A 27,117-nucleotide genomic window follows, 5' to 3' on the forward strand; every position below is an offset into this window, starting at 1 on the left:
TGCCCTAAAGGTAAAAATAGGTATATATGAGTACACTACAGTCATATTAATTATGAACAATACCTCACTCTATGGAGTAAAATCCTGCGGACAACAGCCTGATTTGGAAGACATCAATCAGCTGTTTGGTGTTATCTTGCACTGTGCACGAGATCAATACAGCCAGCTGGACCGGCGGTTTCCGGTCGAGTCCCTTTAACAGGCAGCCCTCCCTCTCTCTGTCTCAGCACATCTGCACCGCTACTGCAAAGTCCCTCGAAAACTGTACCTCGCGAACCACGCCACCCACTGTGTCCGTTTCAGTCACTGACACCGCATCACGCTTCCCTGCTTCCCACATGTCACACCAGCACGGAATATCGCGGACTTGCGGGCATACCCACATGGGCCTGTCTAGGCCACGCCCTCTAGTATCTCGCACCAAGAAACCGTCTACAAAGGACACAAATTTGTAATCAAATCTTTCGTGGTTCGTAAAACAACTGTGTAATTAAAAGAGGTTCTCTGCAGCAGGTTCTAGGAAACGTGTCAAAGTGTCGGTACAAGATAATCGCTGTAGCATGAAAGATCATTTCCAAAATGTAAACCGGTTGACGGAATACTGTAAATTTAAGTTTGAGAAAGACAGTGGAATGGAAACGGAATACAAAAAAATATTTACATGAAAGAGGGCATCTCGATAAATGCAAATATATTGAGTCAACATTGTATGTAAATGAGAAACCCTCTTTGCAAATGGTTCAAATGACTGAGCACTATGCGACTTAACGTCTGAGGTCATCAGTCACCTAGAACTTAGAACTGATTAAACCTAACTCGCCTCTTTGCAAGTGAATGCCTACCACTAAATCGCAAGTAAATTACAAATATTAGGAGAGAAGAATAGTGAACAAGATTTTAGGTGTAATAATCACAGAACGCTTGGAATTAAGAAGCAGTTATGAAATGTACCAAATTGCAGAAAAAAAGACATATTTTACACAAATTATACAGGACCAATGACAACAGGCTGATAAATGACGTAGTATCGCTGGGAAAAGGCATTAAAAAGCTGGAACCGACAAGTTAAAAAGAGTTAGAAATAAACGTAGACACCTCGCTGATAGAGCTCAGAGTGGTCGAATGCTGCCTAGAAGGCAGTACGAGGAGCGACCTATGGTCGAGGGATATGTGACGATCATGTAGATGATCCCTGCAGTAGTTTTCTCCAGCAGAATCATGATGACGTAGCTGCTCCTTTATTCAAGCAGCTCCTCATTTGGCTTCACAAGGGCTCAGTGGACCTCCTTGCCTCAGAAAAAAATCTGAGGACACTAAATATAAAACCAGAAGTCAGAGACATTTTCAGAAGGAAAGTGTTAAATTTAGTAAGATTCAAAGGCAGTAGTTAAAGGACAGGTGTGAGGTTGTCTTAAGGAACATAAAAAGGCAGGATGAAAAGATGAAAGAATGTTGTAGGAATAGAAGAAGAGCAAAGGAGAAGGAAGTTAAAATTTCTCGTGGCCACAACGGAAGTCAGCAGAGTAAATATCGAGCGCAGCGACTTCGACAGCGGGGAATCCCCAGCGAAATAGCTTGGCGATCGCATCAGCTGTGAGTGACGTCTCTGAGCGATGGCGGCGCCCCCTTCTGCAAACCAGCACCACGTGCAGCGACTGGACTCACCGAAAGGCAGCGGCGACGCCAGGTCTCGTGGGGCGTGTCCCGGCATGGTGCAGCGCCCGGCCGCTACTGGCGCGCAAGGCACGGCGCCGCTCCTGGGCGCCGGGTGCTCCGCATTCCCTGCCACACACCAACAAGCAACCCTCAACGCTGGAGCACAGAGCTGCGAGCAGCCGGCGCCGCGCCGCTGCCGATCCCAGCACCATCTGTCCATCGTTCCCGCTACCGAGACTGCGCCGGCGCCCCTCGCGGTGAGCCGTCGAACTACGAGAGCGCTCCTCCTAACTAGACTCCAATTAAAAGAATGATTTGCCTTGCCATCACAGTTCGTGGAACTGTGTAAGTCGGGCATAATCGTGGCTAACTGCCAGCTGTCGAGTGCACAGACTAATATCCATTGTACTTTTGTTCGTGGGTGGCTGTAAAGGAGGAACGATATGTGTCTGTCATCTGCAGCTTACCGCCGACGCTCAGTATAGCCTACATAAACAACGCGTGGGGCTTCCCACGCACTTACAGTATCACACCCTACGTCGTGTGATCAAGAAAACGAATTGCGGTAGTAGATGAATTTAATAATGATGTCTCCATTTTTGTATTTTCATCTCCCCCGACACTGTGTTAGTAATGTCCCCGATATAAATACCTAAGCTTACGTGACCGGTGACAGCTCTCATTAAGATTTTTCTCGGCATACGTCATCTTATATGCTAAAAATACTCTAGTAATCGACTTCTTTGCCTCGTTGCAAGAGCTTACGACACATCACACAATAATTTAGCAGAGGGAATAGGTCCTCGACTATACTGATTTTCTAACGATGTCTCAGCAATTTGGCGTCTGTGGCCTTATGACACCGACAGAAACAAAGTAAGCACTAAATCCCTAGATGAAGTAGTTTATGCCCTGGGGAAGGTCGCAGCGGCCGAAACATGTTATTTTAGGATTTTTACACTGTATTTAAATAAGAGGGTCTATACAAGGGCGATGTACTTGAGGACAATATTATGGAAATGGAAGAGGATGTAGATGAAGATGAAATGGGAGATACGATACTGCGTGAAGAGTTTGACAGAGCACTGAAAGACCTGAGTTGAAACAAGGCCCCCGGAGTAAACAACATTCCATTGACAGCCTTGGGAGAGCCAATCCTAACAAAACTCTACCATCTGGTGAGCAAGATGTATGAAAGAGACGAAATACACTCACACTTCAAGAAGAATATAATAATTCCAATCCCAAAGAAAGCAGGTGTTGACAGATGTGAAAATTACCGAACAATCAGTTTACTAAGCCACAGCTGCAAAATACTAACACGAATTCTTTACACACGAATGGAAAAACTAGTAGAAGCCGACCTCCGGGAAGATCAGTTTGGATTCCGTAGAAACACTGGAACACGTGAGGCAATACTGACCTTACGACTTATCTTAGAAGAAAGATTAAGAAAAGGCAAACCTACGTTTCTAGCATTTGTAGACTTAGAGAAAGCTTTTGACAATGTTGACTGGAATACTCTTTTTCAAATTCTAAAGGTGGCAGGGGTAAAATACAGGGAGCGAAAGGCTATTTATAATTTGTACAGAAACCAGATGGCAGTTTTAAGAGTCGAGGGACATGAACGGGAAGCAGTGGTTGGGAAGGGAGTAAGACAGGGTTGTAGCCTCTCCCCGATGTTATGCAATCTGTATATTCAACAAGCAGTAAAGGAAACAAAAGAAATATTCGGAGCAGGTATTAAAATCCATGGAGAAGAAATAAAAACTTTGAGGTTCGCCGATGACATAGTAATTCTGTCACAGACAGCAAAGGACCTGAAAGAGCAGTTGAACGGAATGGACAGTGTCTTGAAAGGAGGATATAAGATGAACATCAACAAAAGGAAAACGAGGATAATGGAATGTAGTCGAATGAAGTCGGGTGATGTTGAGGGAATTAGACTAGGAAATGAGATACTTAAAGTAGTAAAGGAGTTTTGCTATTTGGGGAGCAAAATAACTGATGATGGTCGAAGTAGAGAGGATATAAAATGTAGACTGGCAATGGCAAGGAAAGCGTTTCTGAAGAAGAGTATAGATTTAAGTGTCAAGAAGACATTTCTGAAAGTATTTGTATGGAGTGTAGCCATGTATGGATGTGAAACATGGACGATAAATAGTTTGGACAAGAAGCTTTCGAAATGTGGTGCTAAAGAAGAATGCTGAAGATTAGATGGGTAGATCACATAACTAATGAGGAGGTATTGAATAGAATTGGGGAGAAGAGGAGTTTGTGGCACAACTTGACCAGAAGAAGGGATCGGTAGGTAGGACATGTTCTGAGGCATCAAGGGATCACCAATTTAGTATTGGAGGGCAGCGTGGAGGGTAAAAATCGTAGAGGGAGACCAAGAGATGAATACAGTAAGCAGATTGAGAAGGATGTAGGTTGCAGTAGGTACTGGGAGATGAAGAATCTTGCACAGGATAGAGTAGCATGGAGAGCTGCATCAAACCAGTCTCAGGACTGAAGACCACAACAACAACAACAACAATTTAACCCAACTGCATGGGAATATCGCCTCAGTTGTGCGACTGGATTCGTGATTTCCTGTCAGAAACATCACAGTTCGTAGTAATAGACGGAAAGTCATGGAGTACAACGGAACTCATATCCGGCGTTCCGCAAGGAAGTGTTATAGGCTCTCTATTGTTCCTGACCTATATTGACGATATAGGAGACAATCTTAGCAGCCGTCTTAGATTGTTTGCAGATGCAGTCATTTACCGTCTTGTAAAGCCATCAGATGACCAAAACGAATTGCAAAATGATTTAGGTAAGATACCTTTATGCTGCGAAAAGTGGCAATTGACCCTGAATAAAGTAAAGCGTGAAATTATTCACATGAGTGCTAAAAGGAATCAGCTAAATTCTGAAGGCTGTAAATTCATCTAAATACTTAGGGATTACAATTACAATTAACCTAAATTGGAACGATCACATAGATAATGTTGTGGGTAGAGCAAACCAAAAACTGCGACTCATTGGCAGAACACTTAGAAGGTGCAATAGGTCTACTAAAGAGACTGCTTACACCACGCTTGTCTGGCCTATTTTGGAATATTGCTGTGCGGTGTGGGATCCGCATCAGGTGGGACTGATGGATGACATCGAAAAAGTACGAAGAAGGGCAGCTCGTTTTGTATTATCGCGAAATAGGGGAGATAGTGTAACAGACATGATACGTGAATTGGAGTGGCAGTCATTAAAACGAACGCGTTTTTGTTGCGAGGGGATCTTCTCATGAAATTGCAATCACCAGTTTTCTCCCCCGATTGCGAAAACAATCTGTTGGCACCAACCTACATACGGAGAAATGATCATCAAGATAAAGTAAGAGAAATCAGGGTTCGCACAGAAAAATTTAGGTGCTCGCGTGCCGTTCGAGAGTGGAGCAGTAAAGAGACAGCACGAAGGTTGTTCATTGAACCCTCTGCCAGGCACTTCATTGTGAATAGCAGAGCAATCACGTAGACGTAGATGTAGCCGGATATCCGTCGAGGGTGGGTGTGCAGGGCAGCCTGGATGTGGTTTTTAGGCGGTTTTCCACACCCCTGTTAGGTCAACACTGGGCTGGTGTGCTTAGTCCCGCCTCAGTTGCAGATCCGCAAACATTTCGAAAACTTTCGCTCACTCTCACATGAATAATACTAAACGCAGACAGTTGGGATCACATATTCCGTATGGGGGGGGGGGGGGGGTAACAGAAAGGACATCCGGCCACCCCTTAAACTAACCATGCCAAACGCGTTAATAACAACGCTGCGCTGCCCCTGCCCTTATGGGAATAAAGGCACAAGAAAAAGCTGAAGAGTATTTACAATATGTTAAGTATTTTATGAGATGGTGCCGCAGTATACCCAACAGGGTTTTAATGCGGCCAAATAATATCCTCATTTCTAAGCGTTCAGCACTACAGTTGGGATTACTGCAGTACATAATTAAGAGTGTGTTCTAACAAAGCGATCAACAGCAACAGTATGTCTAACGTGGGTAGTCATAGATGTGCGCAATGCGAAGCCAAACACAATGAAAATTATTAATTTTTCGTGGCTTATATTGACGGGCATACGGAACATTTTGAAAGACATAATCGTCCCTTTTACTGTAAAAACAAACTACTCATGTTGTTCGGACTTTTAGCCACATATTCCACTTGAAAATGGCTTAATGGCAGAACCTGCAATAAAGGTTTTAACAAACAATTTGTTTAAACACTCATAGGCGACGATAATACCGTTGAAAGAGATAATAAAAATACGATATGCAACAGAAGCCGCAACAAGTGTAACAAAATAAATGCAAAGGACCAAAGACTGTTTAACGGAAGGATTGTCGAGTAGCAGAGTTTCTTGTGAAGCTAAGGTTTTGTAACTTAATTCCAAGTCCGTAGTGGATATCAAAGTTAAGTAGATGTACGTTTACTAATGTTATCCGTTTGCAGTGTAGACACTTGGCAGCAAATGAAGGAGGGACGATGAGGGGGGGCGAGGTGGGGGGGAGGGGGGGGGGGGGAAATCCACGAGTAACTCAAAAACAGAAATTGACATAGGAACTCCAACAGTTCCACACAAAACTGTTTGAGAAGATTGCTGAATGTGAACAGCTGTATCCACTTCAGCATTCACGAAGTCTCCTATGACAATTTTGTACGTAATTGCTTCCATCTGTTAATATATTTAGAAATATTATATTACTGTCTTTTGTTTGGAAAAGAAGTAAGACGTAGAAACAATCTTATTTTAGTGAGAACGAAATGGTGGTGAAGCAGCGGCGACTACTCGACGAGAAAGCAACCATAAATTGGGAAAAACGCTTATTATTCTGACTAAAGCGACGGCCGGGAAATAAATGTTTCTCCCCCACGCACAGTTTTCAAGTAACAGTTGCTAAGAACACAATGACAGCGAGGAATTCCTTCGCGGGACGCTGTACCCAAACAATGGGGCAGAGCGAATTGATCGACGGGTCTGCCCGAGTGCGTAGACTACACGGGACAACGCGCCGGGCTCGCGGGTTGCCTGCCGGGCAGGCGCTACCTTCCGCTTCTACGGCGGGCTGGTATTGCAATCATTTTGCTTTAGCGAGTTTTTTCATTTCGGTAATAATAAACATGGAATATGTAATTCGAGCATTCCAACTCGTTATCCCAATCTGTGTGGACCAGTCCTTTGTTACAAACGATTTTGGGCGGTAGTTCTAATATCTGGTGGTCTGCTTTATCAAACAGAGAAGTCGAATGGCCACATATTATTGGACGTTTGAAATTCTGAATAACTCAACTAGCACAATGCGGCAGCGAAAGGATCCCCACCTGATTCGCAACTGAAGACTGGACTACAGCTCTAAGTGATAGGCATCCCCGGAGTTGAGAAGCCGCTGAAAGTGTTGACAACAAGTGAGTCCCTACCTCCAGACGACATGCCAGTTCATGGTTACGAAGACTACTCTTCGCCATTGGTCCCATACTTAATTTGCGTTTATTGCGAATCTCTCACCTAGTGGAAAACCCCAGGAGAATTGAAAAAAAAAGCATAGCGTAAAATCGGACACGCAAAATTACAGACCGCTATCCTTACCGACGATCTGCTGTAGAATTCTTCAACGTATTTTAAGTTCAGATATAATGAACTGCCCAAACACACCCAAGTTAACACGATGGAAGAGTGTGCGGTTGTGCAGTTTGTGTCCTGTGCTGAAAACTGTAAATGGTACAGGTAGAAGAACAGCTCCAGCAACAGTACATGTAGAACATAAACAACACACACACACACACACACACACACACACACACACACACACACACACACCATTTATGATACCCTAATAAATCTAGATGAAACGCTTGAGGTGTAGCAAATGCTGCCTTCACTCATTTGAATTGCAACAGACGATTTCAGCTTAAAATCATTAACACAATACTGAAGCAACTGAGAATTGGCAAATCAACATCTTTAATAATGTTTTAATCGTGTGCGTTACGAAAATCCGACGATTTTATGGAAAACGCTGTGCAGTCGAAGGAGCATGCGTGGGAATAACACGACTTCGTGAGTGCCATTGACGATCAGTTCCACATCAATGCAGTAGCTAACAGCTCCAGTTATGAACTGGGTTCCCTGAATCCTAATGTGGAAGGTTACAGGTGCGAAACGTTTTCTCGTTCTTTTTCGTAGCCGTTGTGAAGCATTTTACAGAGTTTTACTTATATAACTTCACTGTTATTACAATTTTTTACATTACATTAGTTGTATACCACAGCTTCCACGGACAGTGGACTCTGGGACATCGAAATATGTCAAAGATGTACATTTACGTTCAGCGAAGAACAGTGAACCGACACACATCAATGTGTTACAGTACTGATCCAGCGAACCAACGACTGCGGGGCTAGAATGCGAACTACATTTTTTTTGCTAACCATTCTTTTTTTTTAACAAAAATGAAAAAGGAAAAAAGATTTTGGAAGGTTTATTTTTCTGCTTTCTTTATTTTTATACAAATGGATAAAGGAAAGCCGTTCTTCTTCGGCTACATAAACAGAATAATGGGAAGTCGTCCCGTTACGACAAAAGATGCTCCATACTATAGCCCCCTGCGAATTTTTCGATGACTGTCGTCTCGTTGCTGTGTTGTTTCCGTTGTTTGTTCAATCTGATGAAAAAAAGGAACAGGGAAGAGGTGCTATGGGTATCTTCTCATGTCATCGATAATCAAGCTGCGAGGCGGATTATGGAATGCGCTCCAAAGAAAATTAGAAAAATATTGCCTATATTTAGGGTTCCTGACGATCGCACAATGTCATTGAGGTAATACGAAAAATCGGGTACTGTCTTTTCGCCGTTACCGAATAGGTAGTGAACAGCGTGGCCGCTAATCCACGTCACAGAGTTCGTTTTTGCTCTTGGGAGATACATCTCATCGGGGAAAAGAACTGATCGGGTAGTTATTCTGTCGGGAGTTGTGCGTGTGAGAAAAGGCAATATCTGACGCATCAAATACCAAACGTCCTTTGCCGACCCGCATTCGGAACGATGTTCATCCGTGTCAATCAGTTGGCACGTGGCGCACAAGGGTGAATCGGCGAGATGGATGCGATGTAGGCGGGACTGGCACAACTGTTTCCCATTAACAGTTACGTACCACGCAGACTGCACGTCAGTATCAAGGGTGGTGGCATTCACCGCCTGCCACACAGCGCGCCACTTTGTAGTGGGGTGTTTGCTTTGAGTCACATTCGGCCGGCCTCCTGTTAAGTTGCATGGCAGCATATATCGCCCTCGTCATCATCAAGCGTGTGGGTAGTAGTGCTCAATTCAAGGAAGAATTGGCTAATGTAGAAGAAAGGTGCTGGGATGTCCGATGTCATCGAAGGGGGTGCTGCACTCGGGTGCCGCCGCTTCATGATAAAAATGGCCACGCACAGGTGTACATTTTTGGCGACCGAAATTATCTTGCGATTTTCTCAGTAACGCTTGAGAAGTGCGCGCTACTGCTTACACATTTTGTTGTCCTCATGGAGTACTGAGAGTGTACGAAGTCTGAAGTAAATCCGCGTTCCAAACGTCGTGACCTTCCCTGAGACAGACAGTGACCGAGAGACGTGTGAAGGTTCAGCGCGTGTCACGTGCCGCTCAGCTGTTGCGCGATACCTCGACACTAGATTAGATTAGATTAATACTAGTTCCATGGATCATGAATACGATGTTTCGTAATGATGTGGGACGAGTCAAATTATCCAATACATGAAATAATGAAATTAATTCAACAACATAATTAAGTTAATATAACAATTTTTTATTTTTTGCTTTTTGTTTTTTAAATATTTTTTTCTTTTTTTTTCTTCTATTAATTTATATCTAAAAATTCCTCTATTGAATAGAAGGAGTTGTCATTCAGTAATTCTTTTAATTTCTTCTTAAACGCTTGTTGGTTATCTGTCAGACTTTTGATACTATTTGGTAAGTGACCAAAGACTTTAGTGGCAGGATCATTCACCTCTTTGTGCCAAAGTTAGATTTAATCTTGAATAATGAAGATCATCCTTTCTCCTAGTATTGTAGTTATGCACACTGCTATTACTTTTGAATTGGGTTTGGTTGTTAATAACAAATTTCATAAGAGAGTATATATACTGAGAAGCTACTGCCAATATCCCTAGATCCTTAAATAAATGTCTGCAGGATGATCTTGGGTGGACTCCAGCTATTATTCTGATTACACGCTTTTGTGCAATGAATACTTTATTCCTCAGTGATGAGTTACCCCCAAGCAATTAGTGAAAATAGGCGTAGTAAGCTGATTTACTAAGATGTTTATCACCAAAATTTCCAATGACCCTTATTGCATAAGTAGATGAACTCAAACGTTTCAGCAGATCATCAGTCTGTTTCTTCCAATTTAATCTCTCATCAATGGACACACCTAAAAATTTTGAATATTCTTCCGTAGCTCTATGCTTCTGATTAAGGTCTATATTTATTAATGGCGTCATACCATTTACTGTACGGAACTGCATGTACTGTGTCTTATCAAAATTAAGTGAGAGTCCGTTTACAAGGAACCACTTAGTAATTTTCTGAAAGACATTGTTGACAACTTCATCAGTTAATTCTTGTTCATCAGGTGTGATTACTATACTTGTATCATGAGCAAAGAGAACTAACTTTGCCTCTTCATGAACATAGAATGGCAAGTCATTAATATATATTAAGAACAACAAAGGACCGAAGACCGACCCCTGTGGAACTCCTTTCTTGATAGTTCCCCAGTTTGTGGTATGTGCTGATCTTTGCGTATTATGAGAATACTGGGGCCAGCGGCGCTCGCTCGCAGGTGCGTGCCGGCGGCGGCGGTCAGGGTATGCAGCTGCAGCTGTGCCGTGCTGTGCTCTCGCGGCCGTCCGCGCCCTCGCGATCAGCGATTGCATTGTCCGCTGCGCCAGCTCCGCGTGTGGTCCTGCGGGGTCAGCCGCTTCCCTCTAATGGCACACAGAGTGCCCCCCTAAGCGCCTGGTGGCCCGCTAAACTCCACACTCACTGCGGCCGCTGTGTTCGCGAACGGCCCGGATCGCCTGCTTGCGCAACGGCGCTCGCCTGCCTACCGACCGAGGACGTTCACACGCGCCGCCAATTCTCACCACGCACTCTGTGCCGCGATTGTCTCGCCCGCAAAGCGAGCCATTGTCTCCGACCGGTCACGGTACATTCCTCTTAACGCACTTATGTCCCTGACGGTCGTTCACGACATCTCGACCTCGAATCTGCTGTATGCCTTGCGTGTGGCCACACTTTCACCGTCGCCATCTGGAGGCTTTCGATGGAGGTGTACGAGCGGTAATCACCAAGTGTTAATTGCCGTGTTCAAACAACATAGGGGTATACAGCTGGGTGACATCTACGGCCACCGCTGTTATTTCAACAAAAATGGTTCAAATGGCTCTGAGCACTATGGGACTTAACATCTGAGGTCATCAGCCCCCTAGAACTTAGAACTACTTAAACCTAACTAACCTAAGGACATCACACACATCCATGCCCGGGGCAAGATTCGAACCTGCGACCGTAGCAGTCGCGCGGTTCCGGACTGAAGCGCCTAGAACCGCTCGGCCAAAGCTGCAGGCGACATTTCAACACCTCGTCATTAGCAAGGCCTTCATAGTTAGGGTGTCCACAAAATCTCGGTATCTCTAACAATAAACAACATAAACCCCCAAACTTAAAAAAACGTGACCAACAGCCTGATGAGGCGATACCACAGGTTCCTCGGTTGGTCAAAAACTTTGGGTCATATCACCTTGGTCCCATAAAGAAGCCAATTGTTCCCAATGTTTTTGTTGACCATCCATGCTTCCAGCTTGTTGGTCTTCTTGATCGCAATCGTTGCTGTGGCGGATGACAGAACTCTTGGTGCAGTGGTAGAGAGTGTGATACACAGATTTTCTTTGCCTCCCTCAGCAGAGCTTGTTTCCGCCTTAAATGAGGTAGAGGGATGTGTCTCAGTACAGGTAACCAGTGGCATGGGGTTGATTTGATGGAACCAGTAAAGCAGTGTGTAATGGTTCTTTATTTACGTGACCATCACGGCACTCCAACCCTAGTTCTAGATACCAGTAATATCGTACTTCTTTTCTGCGAAGTAAAAGACATTTTTGTGACAATATTCACATTTGGTTTTATTAATGTATAGGTACTCCGATGTATCGAGATATTGCATTGATATGGTTCTTGTGTGTATTCATTTCTATGAGACTGTCATAATCTCTGACTTACTTGTGACCGTTTTGGCGCGAATGCGCACAGAGCAGTCTCTGTTTCACTTGCAGAATTTAAGTTCTTATTTCGCTTTTTAAAAGAACAGTCAAGTCTTGTGTTTGGTTAAAGTGGAAATCAAATATATGAGGACTGACACAAAACTGTTTTCTTGATGATGTGACAATTAAGAGGAAGTATATGTGAATTTACAAGACGTTTAATAGAAATGTGCATCGCTAACACCAGGTCAAAAATTATTTCTACCATACCATTGTCCTGATCTGGGATTGTTTGATCATTAATAATTTCCTGAAAAACGCATTTGCTAGGTCTTCAAATATTGCTAAAATACAGGTCTCGACCTTCTAGCAGTCAAAGTAGAATCACCCTAAAATCAACAAGATGAGCCATAACAACTTCGACGAAATCTACGTGGGAATCCATTTAAGAAAAGTGCCAAAATTAATGACTCTTTTATAGTCAATTCATTATTTCCATGCTGACAATACCATGCACACTCAATAACTTTATTGTTGCCCAGTAAAGCGAACATATGCCGCGTGAGCAACATTATTAATCTGATTTCTAACCTACTTTGCAAGCGGTGGTATTGTTAGAGGTGGGACCAGTAATGCAGCGTATTGTGTCGTTAAGTTCTGTGCCTACCTCCTTCACATGTACACTTTCCAACCAGACAGGTACACAGTACTCGGCAGCAGAGTACACAGGACTGACGCCAGTTAAACGCAGACAATCCTCGGAGGTTCCCCAGGTGGTACCACTGAGCTCATGTAGTATGTTGCTCCTTGCAGCAACTTTATGAGAAAGCTTGGTGATGTGCTCTTTGTAGCTCAGGGTTCTGTCTATAGTGATTCCGAGATATTTTGGGAAATGATTGTACCTCAACGTATGTACATTGAGCAGAACTCGTGGTCGGTAGTTAGCAGCACGAATCGCTACATAGAAACAAGATACTTCAGTTTTTTATGTGGTTGGTATCGATCTCCACGTCTTAATAAACAGTTGCCATCTTTCCAGAGCGTCCGTAAGAATTAGTTCACCATCTTCGAAATTACTGCTCTGTGTTACCAGTGCGATGTCATCACCATAGATGAATTTAGTTGATGTTGTGGTTGGTAAATCATTAATGTATAAATTGAATAGTGATGGGGATAAAACAGATCCCTGTGGTAGTCCATTATTTAGTTACCGTTTGTGGCTTTTAGAGTTGCCTAGAAACTCTAAAAATTGCTATTCACTAAGCATGCTGGATATTAGATCCACAATTTCTCTACCTGGTGCAACTTGCAGTAGCTTGTAAATCAGTCCCTGGGGGTCTATCGTTGCTCACGTCGGTAGGTATAACCTAAATCACCCTACACGTGACTCCTGCGTAGTGCTACACGAGCAACAGTGTCATAGGTGATATATACTGTGTCCGTAAACTTGCGATAGTGAAACCGACGAAAATTCACAATATGAGCAAGTTATACTATCAGCTGTGGGGCTGCATCTCCATTCAACGCGATCGCACCACCGTAAACAGCAGCACGAGTGCGGTTTTCTACTAGGGACCCATCAAAACCATTCGACCAAATTTCAACATGGTCCAACGCAGCAAAGGGTGCCTCCTCATTTTTAGCCCTCCCTGTGGCGTGTTCACGTGGAAGGAGGAGGGGGGGAGGGGGGGCAGGGGAGGCTGTGCGACATTGTCATACGCCTCAGTAAAACGACAAACTGTCCCCTCAAGGTCCTCCAGTTCGGCAACGTCCTCGCTGCCACCTGCTCACCTTCATTGACGTTCCTGTGCATAGAGAACTGTGTAGTCCCAGGTGGCTGCAGGCCCGCAGCTCATGGACACCCCTCCGATTTCAGATGCCTGCCTACAGGCAACTAGGACTACTTCTCACACGTTGTCTCTGTACGGGTCATTTTTAAAATTCTCAATAAAGGTGGGCAGGTGCCACCGAGAATATTGACGACTCGGGGGGGGTCATAGACGAAACCCCCTCTGCCGTCCCCCTGCCGACCTCACGCGCCACCACAGAAGTTCCCAGGAAAGGGCGAGAGAAACGTTTCGGCATTTCCAAAACGGTTTAACGGTGATTCAAAGATCGGAATGAGGCATAAACTGCATGTGGATGAAAAATACATACTCAAATTACCTCGAAATAGCCGTATGGAGTACTGATGTAGATAATGGTTCAAATGGCTGGCTCTAAGCACTATGGGACTTCAACATCTGAGGTCATCAGTCCCTAGACTTATAACTACTTAGACCTAACTAACATAAGGATATCACACACATCCATGCCCGAGGCAGGATTCGAACCTGCGACCGGAGATGCAGCACGGTTCCAAACTGAAGCGCTTACAACCGCTCGGCCACAGCGGCCGCCTGTAGATAATGCATACGTCTATTATCTGATCAAAAGTACTTTGACGCCCCTATGTAGTCTGGAACTGACCACGAGATATCACTGGAGACGGACACGTCATTACAAAAGGAAACATGCACTATTGTGATGTCAGTAGAGAAGCAGAAACAGATAACGGTTCTGTCAGACAGCTCGGCGACTTTGAATGTGGACATGACGTCACCTCAGCAATAAATCCAGCAGGGACATTTCAACCCTTCAACAGCTGCCCACGTCGACTCCTGGTAGTGTAATTTTGCAGTAAGACGCGAAGGTACGATTACGGCTAAACCTAGCCCGCCAGACCTCTCGTGTACTGACGAACGGAGACCGTCGATATTGCACCTACAACGTGCTGACGTGAGGAAAGTTTCCAACCGATTTCTCATACACAAACATCAGTTGACCGGCGTTGCCTGGTGAAACGTTGTTGTGACGCCTCGTGTAAGGAGGAGAAACGCGTACCATCACGTTTCCGACTTTGATAAAGATCGGATTGTAGCCTATTGCGATTGCGGTTTATCGTAACGCGAGCAGCAATGTCGCGCAGGTCGAGATCCAATGGCTGTTAGCAGAATATGGAATTGGTGTGTTCAGGAGGGTAATACGGAACGCATTGCTGGATCCCAACGACCTCGTATCACTAACAGTCGAGATGACAGGCATCTTATCCGCATGGCTGTAACGGATCGTGCAGCCACGTCTCGGTCACTAAGTCAACAGATGGGGACGTTTGCAAGACAACTACATCTGCACGAACAGTTCGACGACGTTTGCAGCAGCACGGGCTATCAGCTCGGAGAGCGTGGCTGCGGTTACCCCTGACGCTGCATCACAGACAGATGGTGTACTCAACGACGAACCTGGGTGCACGAATGGCAAACCGTCATTTTCCGGATGAATCCAGGTTTTGTTTACAGCATCATGATGGCCGTATCCGTGTTTGGCGACATAGCGGTGAACGCACATTGGAAGCGTGTATTCGTCATTGCCATACTGGCGTTACACCCGGCGTGATGGTATTGGGGTGCCACTGGTTACACGTCTCGGTCACCTCTTGTTCTCATTGACGGGACGTTACGTTTCAGATGTGTTACGACCCGTGTGGGCCTTTTTGGATACAGAAAATGTTCGACTGCTGCCCTGGCCAGCACATTCTCCAGATCTCTCATCAATTGAAAACGTCTGGTCAATGGTGGCCGAGCAACTGGCTCGTCACAATACGCCAGTCACTACTCTCGATGAACTGTGGTATCGTGTTGAAGCTGCATGGGCAGCCGTACCTGTACACGCCATCCAAGCTCTGTTTGACTCAATGCCCAGGCGTATCTAGGCTATTATTATGGCCAGAGGTGGTTGTTCTAGGTACTGATTTCTCAGGATCTAAGCACCCAAATTGCGTGAAAATGTAATCACATGTCAGTTCTAGTATAATATATTTGTCCAATGAATACCTGTTTATCGTCTGTATTTGTTCTTGGTGTAGCAATTTTAATGGCCAGTAGTGTAATTTTTGTTTCCTTACGTTATTCTTCTCCAAATGAGGCGAGACTTCCTACGCTGATGTTAACAATATACAATCAAAAAAGCAATAAATATCCGAAGTAATTGTGCTGAAGACGTAACTGCACATGCCAGATCCATGAACTGCACTATCTATGAATATTTAATACGTCTGAAAGGGACTCGTTCCACCACAATCGCTGACCTGCACTGCTCCCCCCCCCCCCCCTCCACCCACAGTGTCAGCATAGGTCGCCCAGTCAAACACAAAGAACACCCACCCGTACACCAGAGGAGAGGCATACACAGCAAAGTGGCTTGTAACTACTTAAACTGACATCAGCGGAATGGCTGCGACGGCGCGCACGGCATGACACAGCAGCTGCAGTGGCCCGGGACAATGGCCGCGTTCGTTTCGAGCACTTAATCACCTCCAGCCCGCACAGAGTTGAGGGCTGATTAGATTGATGCAGTGGTACTGCGCTTAAAGCCCCCCACGCGGTCCGACTTGAAGATGACAGTAGTAGTATCGAAGGCGTCTTAAGGCATCACGATTGCCCTTCTCAGTGCCAAACTGGTAGTAGGTGGCTCTCAACCGGTCCCAATTTTTCCCAATTGACGCCGCGTCGGTAGCTGACTTCGACAAGTGTGGAAAAACACGGGCTGCTCAAAAAGTGTCTCCGCAGTGCCGTACGATTGATACCCGCGCGTGCCGTATGCCGCAGTGAATATACCGAAATGAAATTCAGTGAAACACAACTTATTAATTTATTGAATATTCATTTATACTTTCAAATTTTCACATTAAATGTTGGAAGTGTCGTCCCCCCCCCCCCCCTGTTGTTGAATACACAATTCGTCTAATCATGTTTCCCAACACAAACTGTAACATTTCTTCTGTAACACAAGCAGTGAAAGTGGATATTGCAGTTTTCAGTTCATCGGTGGATTCTGGACGGTTTTTATAGATAGTTGCTTTCGCTGTACCCCAGAAGAAAAAGTCAGGTGGTCTTAGGTCAGGCGGTCGTGGAGGCCAAAGTTCCTGTGAAATTATGCGATCACCAAAAACATCAGCAAGCAACCGAAGTTTAAAGAGTTCCTTTTAACACTCATGTGGATGACGTCACACTTCTCGTTATTTAGGGCCAACTGCCCCTTTTCGCACCATTCAGATATCTTTTGTAAATCGTTTTGGAGTTTGTTTTGATCTTCTGACGACTTTACTAGTCGATAAACGACAGCGTCATCTGCAAACAATTCACGACGGCTGCTCAGATTGTGTCCCAAATCGTTTATATGGATAAGGAACAGCGAAGGGCCTACAGCACTACCTTGAGGAACGCCAGGAATCGCTTCTGTTTTACTCGATGACTTCCCGTCGATTACTACGAACTGTGACCTCTCTGACGGGAAATCACAAATCCAGTCACATAACTAAGACGATATTCCGTAAGCACGCAATTTCACTACGAGCCGCTTGTGTGGTACACTGAGAAAAGCCTTCCGGAAATCCAAAAATAAGGAATCGTCTGAAATCCCTCGTCAAAAGCACTCAACAGTTCATGTGAATAAAGAGCTAATTGTGTTTCACAGGAAAGATGTTTTCTAAACCCATGTTGACAGTATGTAAATAGACCGTTTCCTTCGAGGTAATTCATAATGTTCGAATACAATATACGTTCCAAAATCGTGCTGCATATCGACGTAAACGATTGTACACCTGTCACTTACTTTGTTACAGCAAACGGTTAGTAATTTGGTTACTGTGATACATTGCCTTAAGGTCTAAAACTATCTCCCAATGCTGTGAAAAGCAAGAGTCTGATGCTAAACTAATACGCAGCAAACTAATTAATCCAATATTAAAGAAATAACCCTTATGCAAAACTCGCGCCGCGCTTTACAAGCTTCATACGTCGACCGAGGCCTCTCTGTGCACAAATTCTTTCTGATGCACTACTGGGAAGGTTGTCAAAATATCATGGAACGAAAATGAAACGAAGTCTATTCCAAAAACAGAAATTTGCATCATCAGTTTCGCCGAGCAAATTACACTACTGGCAATTAAAATTGCTACACCAAGAAGAAATCCAGATGATAAACGGGTATTCATTGGTCAAATATGTCATACTAGAACTGACATGTGATTACATTTACACGCAATTTGGGTGCATAGATCCTGACACATCAGTACCCAGAACAACCACCTCTGGCCGTAATAACGGCCTTGATATGCCTGAGCATTGAGTCAAACAGAGAAGGATGGCGTGTACAGGTAAAGCTGCCCATGCAGCTTCAACACGATACCACAGTTCATCAAGAGTAGTGGCTGGCGTATTGTGACGAGCCAGTTGTTCGGCCCCCATTAACCAGGCGTTTTCAATTGGTGAGAAATCTGGAGAATGTGCTTGCTAGGGCAGCAGTCGAACATTTTCTGTATCTAGAAAGGCCCGTACAGCACCTGCAACAAGCGGTGGTGCATTATCCTGCTGAAATGTGGGGTTTCGCAGGGACCGAATGAAGGTTAGAGCCACAGGTCGTAACACACCTGAAACGTAACGTGCACTGTTCGAAGTGCTCTCAATGCGAACAAGAGGTTACCGAGACGTGTAACCAATGGCACACCATACCATCACGCCGGGTGATACGCCAGTATAGCGATGACGAATACACGCTACCAATGTGCGTTCATCGCGATGTCGCCGTCGCCGAACACGAATGCGACCATCATGATGCTGTAAACAGAACCTGGATTCATCCGAAAAAATGACGTTCTGCCATTCGTGCATCCAGGTTCGTAGTCGAGTACACCATCGCAGGCGCTCCTCTCTGTGATGCAGCGTCAAGGGTAACCGCAGCCATGGTTTCCGAGCTGATAGTCCATGCTGCTGCAAACGTCGTCCAACTGTTGGTGCAGATGGTTGTAGTCTTGCAAAAGTCCCCATCTGTTCACTCAGGGATCGAGACTTGGCTGCACGATCCGTTACAGCCATGCGGATAAGATGCCTGTCATCTCGACTGTTAGTGATACGAGGCCGTTGGGATCCAGCAATGCGTTCCGTATTACCCTCCTGAACACACCAATTCCATATTGTGCTAACAGTCATTGGATCTCGACCAACGCGAGCAGCAATGTCGCGCTACGATAAACCGCAATCGCGATAGACTACAATCCGATCTTTATCAAAGTCGGAAACGTGACGGTACGCATTTCTCCTCCTCAGACGAGGAATCGGAACAACGTTTTACCAGGCAACGCCGGTCAACTGCTGTTTGTGTATGAGAAATCGGTTGGAAACTTTCCTCATGTCAGCACGTTGTAAGTGTCGCCAGCGGCGGCAACCTTGTGTGAATGCTCTGAAAAGCTAATCATCTGCATATCACTGCATCTTCTTCCTGTCGGTTAAATTTCGTGTCTGTAGCACGTCATCGTCGTGGTGTAGCAATTTTAATGGCCAGTAGTGTAGGAAGTACGAGAGATGGGAGTGAAGGTTTTATTGACCAGTAGTGGTGGTTGGAGGGGGGGAGGGGGGGGGGGCGGTCAACGTGCGAGTGGCGACGGCAGGCATCATACAAACACACAAATACAGGAACTGGATGTTTTAAGAGCTCCCTTGTAAAGACGCTGTGTAACTGTGACAATGTTGCACACACTTGACATCTGAGAGGCTGTGCGAGTTACCCTTGTTTCGTGTTGACAACTGACTGCGAGCACACGCAGCCCCGTCTCCCAGCCGTATGAATTAATCACTGGGAAATCGGCAGCGACGGCAGCCATCATATGCAAAGGAGATGCAGCGGACTCCCAATAAAGCCGCAGAGGTGGCCTTATAAATCATTTAGGGGAATTACCATAGCCGACGATACCTGTTCCTAAATCAGAAAAACGAGAGCCGATCGCACCGACCGACTACTGCTGCTGCTGCAGCGACCGGTAATAAATGAGCGAGCTAATCAGACTGCCTGCACGCTGGGTGTAACTCGCTTCTCTGCCGTCATAAGCACTGACGTAAGCGCACCAACCAAGCGCGTTTGTCGCAGGATACATCCGTCTCGGTATTCGTTCGGGCTATTCTGAATTTTAAATGTTGTGTGAGTTTCATGAACCACTCTACATAAAATCTTGGAGTGTCTTTGAATGAGACCAACGCCGTTTCTTTTACCTGCTACTGGCGATGATCGATCTTCAAAAACGACAATTTCTTTGGAGATGATCGCGCTAGCTGGGTAGAATCTGGCAGAATCTCAAAAAGTGGAGATCAAAGTGAAAGAAGAGGTGGGATCCAGAGAAAGGTTAGGCCACTGAGGAGCGAGAATGGGTGGATTTCATGGTTTAGTTATCATTTAAGCAAAAGGATGTGGGTCTGGGTTTTAGCCATCTAACTGGTGCAGGAAGATGGAGCGGTGCTCCATTGTGGCAGGAATGGCATTGGGGAAATGCGAAATGACATAAAAATGGTTCAAATGGCTCTGAGCACTATGAGACTAAACTTCTGAGGTCATCAGTCCCCTAGAACTTAGAACTACTCAAACCTAACTAACCTAAGGACATCACACACATCCATGCCCGAGGCAGGATTCGAACCTGCGACCGTAGAGGTCGCGCGTTTCCAGACTGTAGCGCCTAGAACCGCTCGGTCACCCCGGCCGGCACGAAATGACATAGGACTTGGTCAAATGATGGTACTGAATGGTCGTGAGGAGAGCTGCATAATAGAAAAAATATGCATGAAAATACACACAGGCACGCGAAAAACGCGCACAGCTAAGCAAGAACACGTACAAATACGTCAAAATATCCACAAATACTTGAAAATACGTAAAAATATGAACAAACACGCACAAATACTAATAAACACACAAAAAGATGGGAAAAAGGAACGGATGAGGTATGAGAGTTTGTGTGGAACAGGAAAGTGTGGAAAAAAAGCGTAAAAATTTACGAGGATGAGGGAGGAAATAAGGTCAATGGGAAAAATTATAACTATTAGCGAGAAGAATTTGGAGTGTGAGATGCTGCACCAACAATCTGCGCAGTCACATAGCCATGTGTTTTTCATGAGAGAGATCACTGGTACAGTGAGGCTCAGGAGTCAGTGTGTGTGTGTGTGTGTGTGTGTGTGTGTGTGTGTGTGGTTTCAAAGGTGGTGAAAAAACACTTGGTGGTAGAGAAAGAACTGACACTGAGAAGACCAATTCTTCAGAGGTAGTAACAAAGGAAAATAATACAGGGTTGTAGGTTGGAAGAAAAGCCAGTAGGCAAAATCAAACACTGTGTCTCAGAGTTAGAATATCAACCGTATTGTTAAGACGACATGGATTGCACTATGAAAGACGGCTACACATTATATCTTTTAGCCAAAGCCTTTTTCAGCGGAGAAAACGCACATACATTCACAAAGCTTTGCTTCCATTTAAGGAATGTTAGGGTACATCAGTTACCGGTGAGAAATGGACTACTGTCAACTGTTATGGAGGATTATTATAGGAAACTGTCGATGACCAGAATAAATACTGAAGTTTACAAATCCATATCGGTTTTAGTACATCACGAAATTTGTGATACCACTTGTAAAACGCTTTATCTGACACTTTTGGCGAATTTAGATCCAATGGCTTTTATCAATTGCTCAGGTATATATCTTTACATGGTACTCTTATTGCTTGTGACATTGTGCTTGAGAGTATGTTAGTACACAACCCCTCCAGCCCGATTCTCTAATCCTGCTACCTTCCTTAACAATGCAATAAATATATGCTCCTACGGGTCATAATGACCAGGTATGGTATTTAAAGGGCGTGACGATTATGAACTGTTAAAAATTATTACGATTTTAACGCTTAGTTTCCCAGGTCGTTTTCTTGTCACACACTCTCCCAGGTGCGGTCTGACATACTGCTATGTTTAAATTGTCATAAAAATCGCATTCAGCAATGTCAGTGTCACAATTCAGCTTTTTACGTAAAATGTTACTATAATACCACACAAAAATGTTCAAATAAACTTTTAAGTTTGGTTTTAAGAAAAAAAAAACTTATACAAGCAGAGAACAGCACAAACTGAAAGTAATATTTCATGTTAATGTTAAAGCTATAAAAACTCAAATACCTAGCACTCCAAATATTACTTTTTGCAATACTTTTATTGTTTATTATACACACAATAAAACATAACTGCCATACAACATTTAAAAAAAGAAATTACATTACTACTTTTTTGGTTTTTAGTTTCCTTGTCTGACGTTTTCTTTGCACGCTCTGCAATTTTTCGTAGAGCATCCAAGGCAGATTGGCTTCCTGCAACAACGGTAATCACAAAAAACTCTTCCTCTTCTACCTTGGGTGACAGGTGGGGCATGTTTTGCGTTCTTCCAATAGTTCTACGACGACTTAGTTATTTCTGGTTTATCTGTATCGCCATCTTTATGTTCCTCATGGTGCATAGACGATATTAGAATCACTATCGTACCCTTCTTCGGCATAAATGATACTACAGTTAGATCATTTGAGAGAGCATACACTGCAGAACCGACGTCCTTGCTCTCACAAGTGAGAATTCTTCTAGTATTTCTCTTTTATTATTTTTTTTCGATATTTCCACATTCGTTAGTCCTCTTGATTTGAGACGTTTTCGTAACTTCAGTGAGCTAAACCAATTGTCTGCAGTAATATTGCGGTTAGTCTCTTCAATTGGTTTAACTAGTGTAATCACAGCCTGAGTTCGGTTATGGAACATTTTTTCTACTGTGCTAAGATTTTTTTCCATCTGAATCGCTTCCTGTGTAAACATATGCATTTAACAGGTAACCAGTGCGATCATTAGTAGAGGACATGGCTTTCAAGCCATACCTGCATGATTTGTGTCGGCTGCATTTCATCGATACAAGCACTTTCTCGATTACTGGATGACATTCGACAGTAGTCTATCAATTTTGTAAGCATTTCTGACGCTAGAGACAAAGTATCCGTTTTGCTTGCGTTCAAAACGGGTTGCAGAGTCATCGAATCTCGAGCACCAACTGGTTTTTGGATATAACGCATCTAAATATATCACGTCCACTACCATCTGTGGCATAAAATGATTTGCAGTCTTCTCTGCTGGGTTTGAAAATAGTCGAATAAAATAATAAACTCCATAATGCTTTTAGTTCACATAAGTCAACTTCATGCCAAACATTTGGATCATTTTTAGCCTTTTCTTTGTTTATTTTTACACTAATCAATTACAATACGATTAATATCTTCAGTCATAAGCAAATCCCAAATAGTAAGACGTTCTGAATTATTAGCGGCTTGAGCAGGTGGTCGCACTGTCAGCAAACGAATGATTATGTGCTGCCGAACACGAGAGCGCTTGACAAGAGGCGCTGAGGACCAACGATATTTGTTTCTACCACATATATTTCTAGCAGAATGTTTAGCTAAAAATTCAGCCTCTACACTTCTGTCCTCCTACTCTGATCACTTCTTTCATTCAAGCAATTCGCAGGTGATTAAACAAATTCGTCATTATTTTCACATTGTTCCGATTGTGAATTATGTTAACTTTCAGTCTCGTTGTCACTATCTGTTCCAACACACCTTCCTAAACTGTCCTCAAACTATTTTCAGTGTGTGTGTGTGTGTGTGTGTGTGTGTGTGTGTGTGTGTGTGTGTGTGTGCACGCGCTCTTCCACTTGTAAAACAGTTTGGATTGCCTTTGGAAAGTCTTTTAATCAAGGAAATGAATACTGTTTTCCCCCTGAAGACTGCCTCTCGTTATCCGGCAGTAGTCCGATATATGTAATTAAATTACCTCAGTGCGGTCAGCATAACTAAGGAAGTTAGGGCTGTAACTGCGGTAAAGGCGAGTTGGCGGCGAGCGAACCGTTCTGCCTCTAGACGGGCGCCCGGTTTCGTCGTGGAGAATTACGAGGGAGAGAGCGAGCGAGCGGGTGAAGCAAGCGCAGTGAATATGTATGGCAGAGCAGAGCAGAGCGGAGCGGGAGCTGCGTGTGGTCGCGGCCACATGTTTACGAGCCCTAATGGGGTAAATTGCCGGGAATGCGACCTCACTCTGCCGTCTCGTTGAGGGACCGAGCTCCTAAATAAAGAGCTGCTCCCATACAAAGTACTTGTCATGAATCGAGTTCATTCTGAAGAGTGGCCGGTGGCGGGCGCACGCCGCTCCGCGCACGGGCGAAGCCGCGAGGCCTAGAATGCGTGCGGCAGCACTCGTGCGAGCAGTAGTTCACCACTTGCACGCGATTTAGCAGTACTGCCAGACAGCACAGAGGTAACACAAAAAGAGATAACACTAGAGTAAACAGCATGGAAAGTGGGATTACAAAGCTCCTCCGAGAAAAACGAGGGTAACGACAAACAGCGCGAGTGCACCATCAAAATTAAGCAAGAAAGTACGGAAACATCAAAATAACAGACAAATTAAGTACCTATGAGAGAGAAGTTATCCACCGACACGAAGGGGGAAAAAAGCCATCAGAGCAAGATTACGAAAGATGAACTTACCACTTCTCTTGACAAAAGTCATAACAAAAAAACATTCTCTCCAACTAATAAAGAAACATAGTTACAACAGCGGTTCGGCGAGAACTGCACATACACACACTATTTTTGGAATCAATAAAGGAAATTGGAAATAGTAGGGAAAAAAAGATTCTGGAGAAGATATTACGAAATACAGGGGTTGGACAAAAATATGGAAACACCACAAACACAATACATTACCTTGCCTAACACCATGTAGGAGATCAGCTGGCATTTAAACCAGCTTCCAGTCGTCTCGGAATGGGTAAATATAGGTCCTGTATGGTTTTCAAGGGAGACTTGAACCATTCCTAGTCAAAAATAACGGCAAATTCTTCCTATCCATATGTGACATACAGCAAACCATTGGTTAAAAACAGTCTTGGTTGCAATTTTATTTTTTATTTTTTAACTACGAGTATCGCCTTTTTTTTAGGCATCTTCTGGTTATCTTAATTTCGTTTTTCTCAGAAGATCTTGGTGTCACTTGCGTCCATCCAGAAAAGTTCTTACTTAGTTTAACGAAGGCGGTGTTGGCCTGATATATTCGACGATACCCTTTGGCTACACTGACTAAAGGATTCTTCTACGAAATACCAAATTAAGATAACCTGAAGATGCCTTAAAAAAGGCGATACGCTTAGTTAAAAAAGAAAAAACTAAAATTGCAACCAATACTGTTTTTAACCAATACTATAATGGCAAATTCCTGAACGACGATGGAGGTGGACAGCGATTACGCACAGAAAATTCCCCCCCCCTCCCCCCCCGGCCGGGAATCGAACCCGGGACCCCGTGATCCAGAGGTAGCAACGCTACCCACTACACCATGAGCTGCAGACAATTCATCCTTGACCTCACCTAACCAAGCTAGGACGATTCGATCATTGTGAACAGGGGCGCTGTCGTCTCGGTAGACATCATCGTCACTGCGGAGCGAACACAGTACAATGGAGTGGGATGTTTTTTCCCTTTCCCTCTAAGCGCTGTGAATCATCGATACGGTGCCTCTGGAAACACCAAACATTTTGTCTATCTGATTTACTGATGATAGTCGAAGTAGAGAGGATATAAAATGTAGACTGGCAATGGCAAGGAAAACCTTTCTGAAGAAGAGAAATTTGTTAACATCGAGTATAGATTTAAGTGTCAGGAAGTCGTTTCTGAAAGCATTTGCATGGAGTGTAGCCATATATGGAAGTGAAACATGGAATATGAATAGTTTGGACTAGAAGAGAATAGAAGCTTTCGAAATGTGGTGCTACAGAAGAATGCTGAAGATTAGATGGGTATATCACATAACTAATGAGGAAGTATTGAATAGGATTGGGGAGAAGAGAAGTTTGTGGCACAACTTGACCAGAAGAAGGGATCAGTTGGTAGGTTCTGAGGCATAAAGGGATCACCAATTTACTATTGGAGGGTAAGAAACGTAGAGGGAGACCAAGAGATGAATACAGTAAGCAGACTCAGAAGGATGTAGGCTGCAGCAGGTACTGGGAGATGAAGAAGCTTGCACAGGGTAGAGTAGCATGGAGAGCTGCATCAAACCAGTCTCAGGACCGAAGACCACAACAACAACAACTGTTACTGAAGCATCAGCAATCTACCCACGTTCGAATTCTGTTATCCGCGACGTAATGCACTCGCAACTACACAGAACACTGTTATGATCACGCCTGACGCTTTCAATATATTACACATGTGCCGCTCGTGGTCAAACCTGCAGGTTCGGCTAGCATCGGCATTTATGTTCAAGCATACATTTCTCATGTGTTTTTCAAATTTTAGTCCAGCCCCTATAGGACTGAAGCATGGAAATTTAAATTTAGAAGTAACACACAAGTGTAAAATTGTATACGAACAATTACAGAAGAAATCTGGAAAAAGAAACCTAAAATGCGACAAACAGTTTTTTTTTTATATGGAATAATTATATACTCCTACAGTCACTTTTACTAATATTATATTAGCACAAAGCATTTCGGCAGCATGCTGCCATCATCAGGTGCATTATCAGCTCATAGGTCACATACATTAGCTGTGTGTGCCAGTGGTGTTAATAATCGAATAATAAACATTTTTGATGGCGATTCTTAACCCCACACACACAGCTAATGTACGTAAACTATGAGCTGATGTATAAGTAACTGTATAATGCACCTGATGATGGCAGCATGCTGCCGAAATGCATTGTGCTAATAAAAATATTACTAAAAGGTGACTGCAGCAGTATATAATTATTCCACATAATCTTATGATACAGCGCAAACCTCAAACAACGTCTATATAACATGTATACATTTATGTAAGGATGAAGAGGCTTATCTCACTAGGGATAAGATAGATACTGCCTACAGGAAAATTAAAGAGACCTTTGGAGATAAGAGAGCCACTTGTATGAACATCAAGAGCTCAGATGGAAACCCAGTTATAAGCAAAGAAGGGAAAGCAGAAAGGTGGAAGGAGTATATAGAGAGTCTATACAAGGGCGATGTACTTGAGGACAATATTATGGAAATGGAAGAGGATGTAGATGAAGATGAAATGAGAGATACGATACTGTGTGTAGAGCTTGACAGAGCACTGAAAGACCTGAGTCGAAACAAGGCCCCCGGAGTAGACAAAATTACATTGGAACTACTGACGGCCTTGGGAGAGCCAGTCCTGACAAAACTCTACTATCTGGTGAGCAAGATGTATGAGACAGGCGAAAT

General features: G+C 44.0%; 1 protein-coding gene across 1 annotated transcript in view; it reads right to left on the bottom strand.

Moving 5' to 3' along the window:
* The window catches only part of LOC126355824 (rho guanine nucleotide exchange factor 10), a 483,616-nt gene that overhangs the window by 379,915 nt on the left and 76,584 nt on the right, over window positions 1–27,117 (bottom strand). The window contains exon 3 of the mRNA XM_050006270.1: window positions 1,666–1,782. Coding sequence (XP_049862227.1) covers window positions 1,666–1,782 — 117 coding nt within the window. The remainder of the gene's footprint in view (window positions 1–1,665; window positions 1,783–27,117) is intronic.

Source organism: Schistocerca gregaria, chromosome 3 (genome assembly GCF_023897955.1).
Source record: "Schistocerca gregaria isolate iqSchGreg1 chromosome 3, iqSchGreg1.2, whole genome shotgun sequence".
Classification (NCBI taxonomy): Eukaryota; Metazoa; Arthropoda; class Insecta; order Orthoptera; family Acrididae; genus Schistocerca; species Schistocerca gregaria.